This window comes from Bubalus bubalis, chromosome 6 (assembly GCF_019923935.1).
Source record: "Bubalus bubalis isolate 160015118507 breed Murrah chromosome 6, NDDB_SH_1, whole genome shotgun sequence".
Taxonomy (NCBI): Eukaryota; Metazoa; Chordata; class Mammalia; order Artiodactyla; family Bovidae; genus Bubalus; species Bubalus bubalis.
Window position 1 is genome coordinate 68,104,419 of NC_059162.1, and position 13,065 is coordinate 68,117,483.

The following is a 13,065-nucleotide window of genomic DNA, read 5'->3' on the forward strand; positions in this document are numbered from 1 at the left end:
TGTTAGCCCCACAGCACCTCTAGGGTATTTCAGTCTCAAGATGTATTAATGCAAATGTGTAAATGTCAGCAAGCTAGTATTATGTATGCACACCCATGATTCAAAGGGGAAAAGAGATCCATTTTGGTTTAGATTATTTTCACTACAAGGCCTTTAATTCCAAAGTTTCCTGGTTTGTTGAAGGTGGTTGTTTCCCAGAAAAAAAATATTTGGTAAGTGAAGATATAACGGTGACCACTACCCAAAGGGCCTAGAATTCCAAAGAAAACTGAGCCCCAGAAGATGAACAGAGAAAGAGCAAGCAGCCTCTCTTTTTGTTCTCTCAATCCTTCCCACAAGGTCACCCTTTCTAATTGACAAGCCAAATAATTTTATTCAGTAACTGATAAGAAAGCAAATTAAATTTCATTCGATTTGGAAAAGTATTCCAACATGTGTATGAGTTGGTCTAAATTCATTCTAAGAAATTTAACAGGGTACATATTTCTTTTATTACTTCATGTTTTCTCAATAACGAATTCCTTGAGATAAAAATTAAAACCGCTAGAAAAATGAAAAGATGCCCACTGTAAACGGAGGAGGGGGCTTATATTTTTTAAAAGGATTTTGATAATTTGAAGAAACAAGTTGAGAGGCAAATAGTTCTTTGAAGAACTCCATTTAATCATTTTCCTATCATGAATCACTTTAATGACTAGGAACACTTTTTTTTTTAAAAATTCTATGAATTATACACCATAACGGTGACATAATGTCACCACTAAAAACCTCATGATGAAAATTAGCACTTACCTCCAGAAAGTGCAGGCAAATCAACCAAATAGTTTACACAAAAGTCAAATTTTTTGATATTCCTTTTTCCTCACCCCTTCATACCTGCAATGATGTATTCACTTAATTCTATTTACTTAGGAGAAAAAATTTTAAACTTTTGTTAGGATATAACCAATACACACTTTGTGAGCATGGACTCACACAAATGCTTGCATTAAAACATCTTCTTTGATGCAGAATAATCTTAAAATGTTTACAGTAATCATATTTCTGGTTGCAGTGTTACTCTTAATTCTAAGAGTGTTGTGTGTATACTGTGGGATAAAGCAGATGAGTATTTACATTGGTGCTTCTAGAACCTGTGATTGCCAGCAAGGCAGAAAGAAGACAAATGTAAGATAGATGAGATAAAATAAAAACCTGATAGTCCTGAATTTGAATTGGAAGTTTCAATTTGAACTCATAATCATTTTATCTTTAAACAGCATATATAGCATATGTTGTTTATATACTAGTTCAGTCTAATGAAAAGACCAAGAAACAAAGACCAATCCAGTAGTTATGAGTACCTGTAGAGCCAAGATTATGTTCTCTTCAATAATATCAATAAAAGGACCCAACTTATTTGGGGGAAATGTCTGGATACGGCATGCATCAGGATATGTACAAGAAAAGCCTTAAACATCATATATATTAGGAAACAAAAAAGAACTTACAAGACTTTGTTTTACAAGACTACTAAAGACATGTAAAAAGTATGCAAAAACCAATTTAAAGAGATTCCCATAGCTCAAAATAGGACGATTTAAGCATAAGAACATAATTTTAATGAATAAAGTAGTTCAAATAGGTTTAAGTACCTAAGTGGATATGTAAATACTGAAAACAATAAATTTACTGGTCCTTTTTTGGAGGATGATGGTGTCAATGCCTTAAAACTAATAAATGAAGAGAAAGAACTTGTACTATCTTCTATCTCACAGTAACCAAATGGTTGATGACAGCAAGTTTATAATGCATATCAGCTAATAACAGAAAAAGAAATGAGGAAATATCACCATTTTGCACCATAATTCTAATGAATTACTGGATCTGGACAATGATCATTAATGACTGCTAACATTAAAAAGAGAGAAAACAGTCTTCATTCTGATAGAAGTATCACCTAGTAATCTTGATTTAAAAAAAAACAATTTTAAAAATTAGACCGAAATCCAATAAACCCTCAATATCTAAGTCTCCTACATAGAACCCTTCGAGTTGCAAACTTTCAAAGATGTGAACATGTGTTTGAATGTCCAATTAAGTAAGTTATTCGCATGTCTGGCATACACGGTCATGTGTGTGTATCCTCTACACGTGGTTGTGCAGTAGTGTGTACTGTAGTACAGTATCTTTATTTCAAGCCCAGCATGTCCAGCAGCAAGGGTGAAAGCAACGGTGATGTGGCTGGCACTGCTAAGAAGTGCCAACTGTTGTACTGCATGACTGTACTTTTCTAAGATTAAAACCATTTTCTTTACTTCTTGTGTTTGTTTTTTATGTATTATTTCTGTGAAAAGTATTATAAACCTATTACAGTACAGTACTATATAACCAATGGTGTAAGTTGTTAACCTAGGTTAACTTTGTTGGACTTAAACGAACAAAAGTTAGACTTACAAATTCACTCTTGGAATGGAACTCATTCATATGTAGGGGACTTACTGTACAAAGGTATCAAAGCAGAAGTACTATAGGCGGGTAGTCAGCAAAATATAGATTGTGGACGAATGACTAGATCTTTTTCAATAATAAAGGGAGAGAGTGAGAGAAAAGAAGCCATAGATTAAGAGAAATATAGGAGACATATCAATTATTTATAATGTATAAACTAATGCTAATCCTTATTTGAACATGTATAGACCTTAATATTAATCCTGAGTCAATTAACTGTTAAAAATATTAATGAGATCACTGGAGAAATTTGAAAGCAGACTAAATATATATTGTTATTAAGAGACTATACTGATTTTTATGTGGGGCAATGGCATAGTGTTTATTTTTAAGAGTCTATCTTTTAGAGATAAATGCTGAAATATTTATGAATGAAAATAATATGATGCCTGGCATTTGCTTCAAAACAAACCTTGGGAAAGGAGAAAGCAAATAGAGGTATAGACGGAAGAAGACTGGCTATGAGTTAATAATATTCAATCTGAACTGTGGGTACACAGGAGTTCATTACAGGATTAGTCTCTCTATAAGTGTGTGACATTTCCCTTCATAAAAAGTTAAAAAATGTCTCTGTTTGAAAAGCGGCAATGAACATCAGGTCACTATGGGAAATCTTTAACAATCAAATCAACACAGCTCTATTTAGGACACAGATTAAAACCACAGTGGAGATAGCAGCCCTTGAGATCATTTTGGTCAGCCTTTTGTCATTCAAATAGATTTTACCAAAACTATCCATTCTGCTCATTTCTATTACTTGGTTGTCTTCTTTGGTCTGGTTGCAGTATTCAGTGAAACACAGGATTAGATTTGGGGGAGAAAACAGCTACAAAGTATCATAAAATCATTTTGGCTTGATTTCTATACTTCTATTTTGGTAACTCTATGAAATGAATGATACCTGCAAAATTAATTTTAACAACTGAGTTTTTTCCTACTATATAAACAGCTTTCCTCCTTAGAGACAGTAGGAAAATGAACCTCCCAAAGCTATTCTTTCCCAGCACTTGTTGCCCAGTCCACAGATCTGCGACAGTGCTGTCTCTGAAATCTCACAGCAAAACCAACATGATACAAGCAAAACGCATGGGAACAGACAGCATGCTGAGTTCTTCTCTGATACCCCTAAATTATTCAAGGGCCTATAGTTATGACTAGGTGATACCCCAAGGGCAAACTGTTACTAATGAAAAACCAACTATACCTAATTAACTGCATTGCTCTGGGCTAGTGAAAAATCAGAAATTTCCAAAGCCACTTGAGAATGATCATATTTATACAGAATGATGATACAGGTGACCATATTTCTTTGAAGCACATACCTACTCCTTTTATCCCTACTGCCTGTCTCTTTGGACCACTTACACTACACTGATTCAAATCTAAACACTGGGAATCTTCTCACTAACTCTAAAGTAGATCAGATCAGATCAGATCAGATCAGTCGCTCAGTCGTGTCTGACTCTTTGCGACCCCATGAATCGCAGTACGCCAGGCCTCCCTGTCCATCACCAACTTCTGGAGTTCACTCAGACTCACGTCCATCAAGTCAGTGATGCCATCCAGCCATCTCATCCTCTTGCCATCCCCTTCTCCTCTTGCCCCCAATCCCTCCCAGCATCAGAGTCTTTTCCAATGAGTCAACTCTTCGCATGAGGTGGCCAAAGTACTGGAGTTTCAGCTTTAGCATCATTCCTTCCAAAGAAATCCCAGGGCTGATCTCCTTCAGAAAAGGGGCCACTATCAATGGCTATTTATCTTGCGTTTCATTAGGAGCTATGTATTTTTGGTGCTCAGAAGTAGAAAACACTAAATTTGACCTACATTATCAATAGGAGAGTTGGTCCACATAAAATTTTTAAAATAATTACCAGCATTAAAACTCTATCCAGAGATGTTAGAAACTCCCTTTCTCAAACACATAACTCAATACAGTTAAAGGTTTAAATTTGATAATAATAAAGGATAAAAGATATACATCTTGAGGAAATCAGAATGTTAATATTGGAATTATAGTCAATGTTCAATTTATCCATGATATTGCAACCAGTCCATTCTAAAGGAGATCAGTCCTGGATGTTTATTGGAAGGACTGATGCTAAAGCTGAAACTCCAATACTTTGGCCACCTCATGCAAAGAGTCGACTCACTGGAAAAGACTCTGAAGCTGGGAGGGATTGGAGGCAGGAGGAGAAGGGGACGACAGAGGATGAGATGGCTGGATGGCATCACTGACTCGATGGACATGAGTATGAGTGAACTCCGGGAGTTGGTGATGGGCAGGGAGGCCTGGCGTGCTGCGATTCATGGGGTTGCAAAGCGTCAGACATGACTCAACGACTGAACTGAACTGATTGCACAAGTAAGCAATATTCAGTGGTAATTCAACATTTTAGCAATTAGTTTCAATATTTTTCCTTCAGCAGTTCTTTATCAGTACTAGACATGTGAACTAAAATAAAAGATAGACTGATTTACAACTCTGCTTCTCTGTCATATACTGGTTACCTTTCTAAAGAAGAAGAAGAAAAAAGTAAGTTATATGGGAGAAGAGGAGGAGGAAGAGGGAGCAGGGAGGAAGCAGGAAAAGTAAGGAGCAGGAGAAAAGTAAGACAAGCACACCTCAGGAAAGGTATTTTACAGAATGCTGCAGAAAACCAGATGTAGTAAAAATATGCAAATTGGTTTTTAGCTAACTGAGTGAATGGTATATATATATATCTCATTTCTCATCAAGAACCCACTGTTAATGATTTTAAGTAATGCTTAATTTCAACATGATATTCTGCTTAACGTATTAAATGCTAAGTTATGGTGATCACAAGTTCACAAGGGCATGGCCTATTTGCAGGCAAGAAGCTCTGCAACCTGATTACAGAATCAATAGCCTGTTCTGCTTTGGAGTCTCAGTAAATTTTTGCCACAACTTCCAAAGGAGTTTAGGTCCTAAAGTTCCTTAACATTTCTATTTTGAGACAAAAATATGTAGACTTCTTTCAGCTTATATCCAATTTAATCAATAGCAAATTGAACTAAATAAGAACAAACCTAAAGATATCTTGGGGAAGCAGTGTTTTTTTTGTTGTTGTTGGGGGTGGGGCTTCAATCCAATCAAAATGAAGAGAGAGAAATTGGTGTAGGTGGACTAAATGGGGCCTCACTGCTGGCTAATCAAGTAATCATAATAGTCAAAAACATATAACAACCGGTTTGAAAAATAACTGTTCATTTAATAGCTGGCAAAAGAACTCTGCAAAGACAGCATGAAAGACAAAAAGGCCACTTCTCAGAGGACTCACCTGTCTTTCCCAGTTTCCTTCTTAAACACTCCATCACAGTAACTCATGCGCTTCTCTGTGGTCACATAAATTTGGGCATTGGGATAGATGTCAACAGTCTTTTTCAACATGTTGTACACAATGCCATTGCCATCTTTCCTCATATTGCGGAAAGGGCCCCAAATAACATAAATAGTAGTGTTTGCTTCCTTGAAAAAATAATCAGGGTTTTTCAGCAAAAGAGGAACGCTGGTATGGGATACGACGCGAATCATTGTCATGCGGCCAACATCCTCTTCATAACCCTTGGTGGGTGCATTGTTCATTCTCCAAATGCAGGACGACTGATCTATCTCATTCCCCACCTTCTGGCCGACCATCTGACCCGAGTTTGACACAATGGCACAAAGATTACAGTCCAGTTGCAAAGGCTGAAAAACAGAAAGAAAAACAGGGCAGGTAGGGGAGAAATGTGTAAATTAGAAAGTTCCTCATATCCCAACAAGTTTTTCTGGGAAAACAGAAATTCCAGATATTGTGCATAATTGCTAAGTGTGGGAATATTGCTGAAATATACTTACACTAATCCAAAACTAGCTCCATAGGATATCAAGCTTGGGGCATGCCTCCATTTAAAAAGTGAATACAGATTGCTAAGAAATAATTTTCATTTCTCTTTCTTGTGTTGCTTTGAAATTCAATGAAAAAGCAGTCATTTGTTTCCCACCTTATATGATGTCTTTTCATTGAAAACTGTTATTTCAAATGAAATAAGGAAATACAGAAAGATTTGCTCTCTTTAATAAGGATGATGGCTAAAAAAAAAGAAATGCAAAAGGAGTATATATAGGCATCAATTTGAAGTTTACTTATATGTATGAATGATTATGTAGTGGTTGATAAAAATATAAAAAATTCAGCAAATGATGAGATTCTGAATTTTCAAAACCCAGAACTACTGAAGAGAAATTTCAGGGTAGCAAAAATATTATAGAGAATCTTAAAAAATTTCCTTGCATCACCATGGTTAAACAACCGTTGTGCTCTTGTTTATTCTAGTTGGATAGGAAAGGCTTCTTTTTAAGAACTCAGGGAAGGCACATACAAAGACAGTCTCCACCATCCTTTCATTTTTTTATTGGCGTTTAATTTCTTTACAATGCTGTGATAATTTCTGCTGTACAATGAAGTGAATCAGCTATACCTATACATATATCCCCTTCCTACTGGACTTCCCTCCCGCTATTCTCCCCACCGTCCCACCCATCTAGGCCGTCACAGAACACTGAGCTGTGTTTCCTGAGCTATACCGGAGGTTCTCACTAGCTATCTATTTTACAGATGGTAGCATATATACATCGATGCTAATCTCCCAATTTGTCTCACTCTCCCCTCCCCCTGACTCCATCCAGTGTCCACACGTCCATTCTCTGCATCTGCATCTCTATTTCTGCCCTGCAAATAGGTTCATTTATATGTTTTTTCTAGATTCCACATACTTTAAACAATGAGGTAACAGAGACTCATAGAGACTAAGCATCAACTTTCAGGGCTGGCAGGTGATACAGTTGCATTGGTAGATTCAACTCTAGATCCAACTCTAAACCCACCGCTCTCTCCTTTATTCTCTGCTTGTTTTTTTTTCCTTCCCAGGTGGCTCTAGTGGTGAAGAACCACCCTGCCAATGCAGGAGACAGAAGAGACATGGTTTCGATCCCTGGGTCGGGAAAATCCCCGGGAGGAGGGGATGGCAACCCACTCCATTCTTGCCTAGAGAATCCCATGGATTCTCAGAGGAGCCTGGCCGGCTATACACTCCATGGGGTTGCCAAGAGTTGGACACGACTGAAGCAACTTGGCATACTTGCAAGCAAACCAAATACAGTCGACACGCTGGGGATAGAAAATACCACACCATCCGGGTTGCTTGGATCTGTGGATGCAGAATTGGAGCATATGGAAAGCCCATGGCATGGGAATTGAGCATCTGCAGGTTCTGGCATCCACTGGGGTCCTGGAATCAACCCCCCTCAGGTATGGAGGAATGACTGTATATTCCTTTTACGATTTCCCCACACATAAAGAAAAGTGAACTTTTAAACAGTGAGTGATAAGGGGACAATGCACTTTGCTGATACATGCCTTTCTTCTTTTCTTTCTGTAAGATTCTACATTTATATCTGATATGTGACCCCAGATTTCTTGATGCCTATTGGTCAGTGGCCTCTTCCACACTGTGTATTAGTTGTGTTACAATTTATTATTTAATTATGTCTGTCCCCTAGAAAGTAAACTCCATAAGAGTAGGCTCAATGTCTGTCTTCATTTAACCCCACTCCTCAGAAATCCCTGGAATACTATAGTATTTCAAATATACAGAGGTCAAGTTAGGAAATGAAAGCAATTTAATGAAAAGTATTTATTAGGACCCTGAACATAATATTAGGGAAGAAGTGGACTTTTTCAATTCATCTAGAATTGCTGATTTAGTTAAAAAGAGAAAAGCAATCCAGAAGAAACACATCAACATACCCACAGGTTCAATCTAGGTGAGTGAATCTATTTATCTGAGATGTCAAAATTAAGAATTTCAAAAAACCTTACTTATACAGCCCACAAAGGTCCATTCTGAAGTGCCTTAATAGTCTGCTATGAAATGGAGTGACTGTCCATCGCTCCTGCTCCAGTAAGATTTCTAAACTAAGGTGGGCAGCAGGTGGTCCAGGCACCAGGTCAGAATAGCTCCACTCAAGGTGGGTGACTGTATTAGGGCACTTGGCAATGGGATTTTCTAGGTTGGTGCCATAGTGAAGACTTCACCAAAGGGCAAATGGAGGCACAAGAGGATGCCTCGTAGAATCAGGCATTGAATTAAGCCCATTCCTCGTGCATTTAAGCCCCTTCCCTACAATCCTTGGGAAGATTGTAAGGAAGAATACAATGTTCTTCCTGACATCCATTAGACTTAGCTGAGTCCTCCAAAATCAGTCACATAAATCAATGTCTTATTTAATTTGTGTATCACATGACACATTCCAATTTATCACCAAAATGCATATGGTATAGGAGGTTAGGTTCCATTTAGTGTTCCAAGAAGTTGCTTCCCTATATACTAAAAACATTTTAGGGTGCCACCCCCACACATTAAAAAAAATCAAGAAGAAAGATATAAAGAAAAAGCCTTGGAGGTGTTCTAATACCCAACATGCAGCAATTTGCATTGGATTTCCAAGTCATTAAAGTGAATTAGCTGGTTCTGCTACAACAACGGAGAAGGCAATGGCACCCCACTCCAGTACTCTTGCCTGGAAAATCCCATGGACCGAGGACCCTGGTGGGCTGCCTTCTATGGGGTCGCACAGAGTCGGACACGACTGAAGCGACTTAGCAGCAGCAGCAGCAGCAGCAGCTGCAACAAGGCTTCATTTAACTAATAAGAATCAGCATACTGGTTTCACTTGACAATTGTAACCTCTGAGAGTGATCAATTAAGACATCACAGTCTGTTTCATGACAACATATCAGCTGTGCAGCTATGAGGTCAGCAGCTAATAACTTGAGGGCAAATATTGGGAACAATGGCCTCTTGTTTATATGACAAATACGTAACTGGGCAGGGTGCTATGAATATAATACCTTTGGGAGTAGGTGGTGATCTTTAAATTGCCCCTGTCTTTTATACTATTCACTTGGACATATTGTCACCAAGGCCAGAGTTGTACGAGACTTGCTCATGTCATACTGCTTGGTCTCAGAACTGCCTAGCTGTCTGGCTTCCTGAATGAGGTACCAGGAGTCATGGCTGCAGGTGTGACTGTTCTATTTACCACATGGTTGCAGGAACCATCTTTACAGTATGATAGGAGTGCAGGGCTAGATGAATGAAACATTCCTAATCATAATCAGAAGCTTCGGGTAACACGAAGAGCTTGTTAAAGCACAAGGGACTCATCTATATGTTTGAAAGCACTTTCAAACTACAGTAAGCCATGATAAAAAGAAAGACACACCTGGGCACGAATGGATGGTTTGACCCAGGGGCTGCTCTTATCTGGTTATCTCAGTTCCTTTTATTAGCTTTATCACTGCATCTTGTGATCTCAACTTTCTTTGTTAAAATGTCCTGCTGTTTCTTGAGCTCATTTATGTTATTTGATTTGGGGCTTTTGCTTGAAAATTTATTCCATGTGTGTCCACTCGCTCAGTTCTGCCTCAGTAAGCAGTTTCTTTCTAGATACAGGCCCTGGATTTTCCGAGACCTTTGGAAAGATTTATCTGACTCCACTTTATCAAGCCCTATCATAATTTTGAACTTTCCTTTTCAGTTGACTTGTCCCTATTTTTTGTTTCTTTCCATTAAAAACAAATTTGACCTCTTTGTCTTTTCCGCTCATACACTCAAAACATCATCAAGCCAAATGCTTTGCTTGAGCTTTGGCTGTGTCTATAAACTGAGATTACCACAAATATTCAGCCAATCATCTGGGCAGCTGTGTTCCTAAGAGAAATCTCACAAATGTCAAATGCTTCCTTTCATCTGAAGTCTAAGATACTGATTTTTTGGTGGCGGGGGGGTGGGGGTGGGTAACATCATTATACAGGCATATCTTACTTTACTGCATTTCATTTTATTGAGCTTCATAGATACTGCATTTTTTTTTTCTTTCTTTTTGTTTTTTTAAACAAATTGGAGATTTGTTCAGTTCAGTTCAGTCACTCAGTTGTGTCCAACTCTTTGCGACCCCGTGAACTGCAGCTCGCCAGGCCTCCCTGTCCATCACCAACTCCGGAAGTTCACTCAAACTCATGTCCATTGAGTCGGTGATGCCATCAAGCCATCTCATCCTCTGTCGTCCCCTTCTCCTCCTGCCCCCAATCCCTCCCAGCATCAGGGTCTTTTCCAATGAGTCAACTCTTTGCATGAGGTGGCCAAAGTATTGGAGTTTCAGCTTTAGCATCATTCCTTCCAATGAACACCCAGAACTGATCTCCTTTAGGATGGACTGGTTGGATCTCCTTGCCGTCCAAGGGACTCTCAAGAGTCTTCTCCAACACCACAGTTCAAAAGCATAAATTCTTCGGCGCTCAGCTTTCTTTATAGTCTAACTCTCACATCCATACATGACTACTGGAAAAACCATAGCCTTGACTAGACAGACCTTTGTTGACAAAGTAATGTCTCTGCTTTTGAATATACTATCTAGGTTGGTCATAACTTTCCTTCCAAGGAGTGAGCGTCTTTTAATTTCATGGCTGCAATCACCATCTGCAGTGATTTTGGAGCCCAAAACAATAAAGTCAGCCACTGTTTCCCCATCTATTTCCCATGAAGTGATGGGACCAGATGTCATGATCTTAGTTTTCTGAATGTTGAGCTTTAAGCCAACTTTTTCACTCTCCTCTTTTACTTTCATCAACCGGCTCTTTAGGTCTTCTTCACTTTCTGCCATAAGGGTGGTGTCATCTACATATGGCTGCACCACGGCTCAGAAGCAGCCAAGAGGAGCTACCCCATGTCCAAGGTCAGGGGCGGCTGCCAAGAGGAGTTACCCTATGTCCAAGGTAAGAAACAGCTGCTGCGCTTTGCAGGAGCAGCCGTGAAGAGATACCCCACATCCAAGGTAAGAGAAACCCAAGTAAGACAGTAGGTGCTGAGAGAGGGCCTCAGAGGGCAGACAGACTGAAACCACAATGACAGACAAATAGCCAATCAGATCACACAGACCACAGCTTGTCTGACTCAATGAAGGTTTGCAGCAACCCTGTTTTGTCAAATGATGGTTAAGTATATTTTAGCCATAGAGTATTTTTTAAGTTAACGTATGTACTTTTTAAGACATAGGCTATTGCACGCCTAACGGACTACAGTATAGTATAAGCATAACTTTTATATACCCTGGGAAACCAGAAAATTCATGTGATTTTATTGTAATATTCACTTTATTGCAGTGGTCTGGAACTGAATGTGCAATATTTCCAAGGGTTGCCTTATTTGATTTGGATATTTTCTCCCTTTACAAGATATACTACCTCTATACTGTATATCTGGTAATAAATACTCAACTTGGGGAAAGTTAATTCAATGATATCTAGTAAACAACTGTCAACTACAAATTGGCACTTACCAAGAGCATTGCAAACGACTGAACAACAAAGGTGTTTGCCCTGCCTCTACAGAGATTGAATCCCATGCTGCTATAGCTGTTGACCTTCAACAAACCCTGAGGGAGTTCAGGGTCCAGTGAGGCACTCTTTACTCCAGGGAATCTGGAGGGACAAGCCTTTAGATAGTTGGATGTTTTTAGGAAAAGATTTTATGATCTCAATCCTTGCATCTCCTCATATCTAGAGAAGCACTAAATCCCTTCACGGTGACATCAGATCCTCATGACTAACAAAACCTTTTTATAAAATGAGTGCTCCCTTCACCAAAACCTTATACATTGTCTTTCCCCCACTGCCGCTTTGGAGCAGTCTCTCAGAGTATCTGAGGTGCGGCCTCCCAGGCTGCAGTCCTCATTTTGCCCCAAATAAAACTTAATTCACAACTCTCAAGCTGTACATTTTTTTTTTTTTTAGTCGACACAACCAAGTAATTTTTACCATGCACTTGTTCCGTGCAAGGCTATGTTAAGGGTAAAATAATTTTAGGATTTTAATTACTGTGAATTTTAACCTCAGCATACAGCTCTGAGGTAGGTGGGGATGTTTTATGATCAACTACAGAGTCGGATACAACTGAAGTGACTTAGCAGCAGCAACAGCAGGGTCAATTCATATACTATTGGTTGGCTGAAAAGTTCATTTGGTTTTTTCCATAACATCTTATGAAAACCTGAATGAACCTTTTAGCCAACCCAATGTTTTAAAGGTCTAATGTACTGCCTTGAAAAACAAGTCCTTTCTCTGCTAAAACAAATCTTGACATTCGCCTCCTTTTTGAAAAAGAATTTGATTCCTATCTAACATGCAGGCAGAGGATGAGAGAGGTAAAAAACAGTGTGATGGAGACAGATAAATACAGAGTATTATTAACATGATTAAATACCTATTATGGGCCAGTCATCCTGCCCAGCCTTCATTACATTATTCCATTCAGTTCTCATAGTAAATTCTTTAAAAGTTAGTTTTTACTTCATATTATTGAACTGAAATTGAAATGAACATGATGTCCAGTGAGTACTAGATATCTTTCAGGTTAAAAAGACAGCACATATTATCTTTTGTGAAATGCACTCATAGCACTAATAAGAAGTGGGAGGTGTTAAAGAAATCTTTACTATGAATTTGCACTATC

At 38.6% G+C, this 13,065-nt stretch overlaps 1 protein-coding gene across 1 annotated transcript in view; it reads right to left on the reverse strand.

Annotated features, from left to right (window-relative positions):
- Window positions 1–13,065, reverse strand: part of ST6GALNAC3 (ST6 N-acetylgalactosaminide alpha-2,6-sialyltransferase 3) — a 610,381-nt gene that overhangs the window by 245,772 nt on the left and 351,544 nt on the right. Inside the window, exon 3 of the mRNA XM_025288426.3 lies at window positions 5,790–6,199. Within this exon, the coding sequence (XP_025144211.1) occupies window positions 5,790–6,199 (410 nt within the window). The remainder of the gene's footprint in view (window positions 1–5,789; window positions 6,200–13,065) is intronic.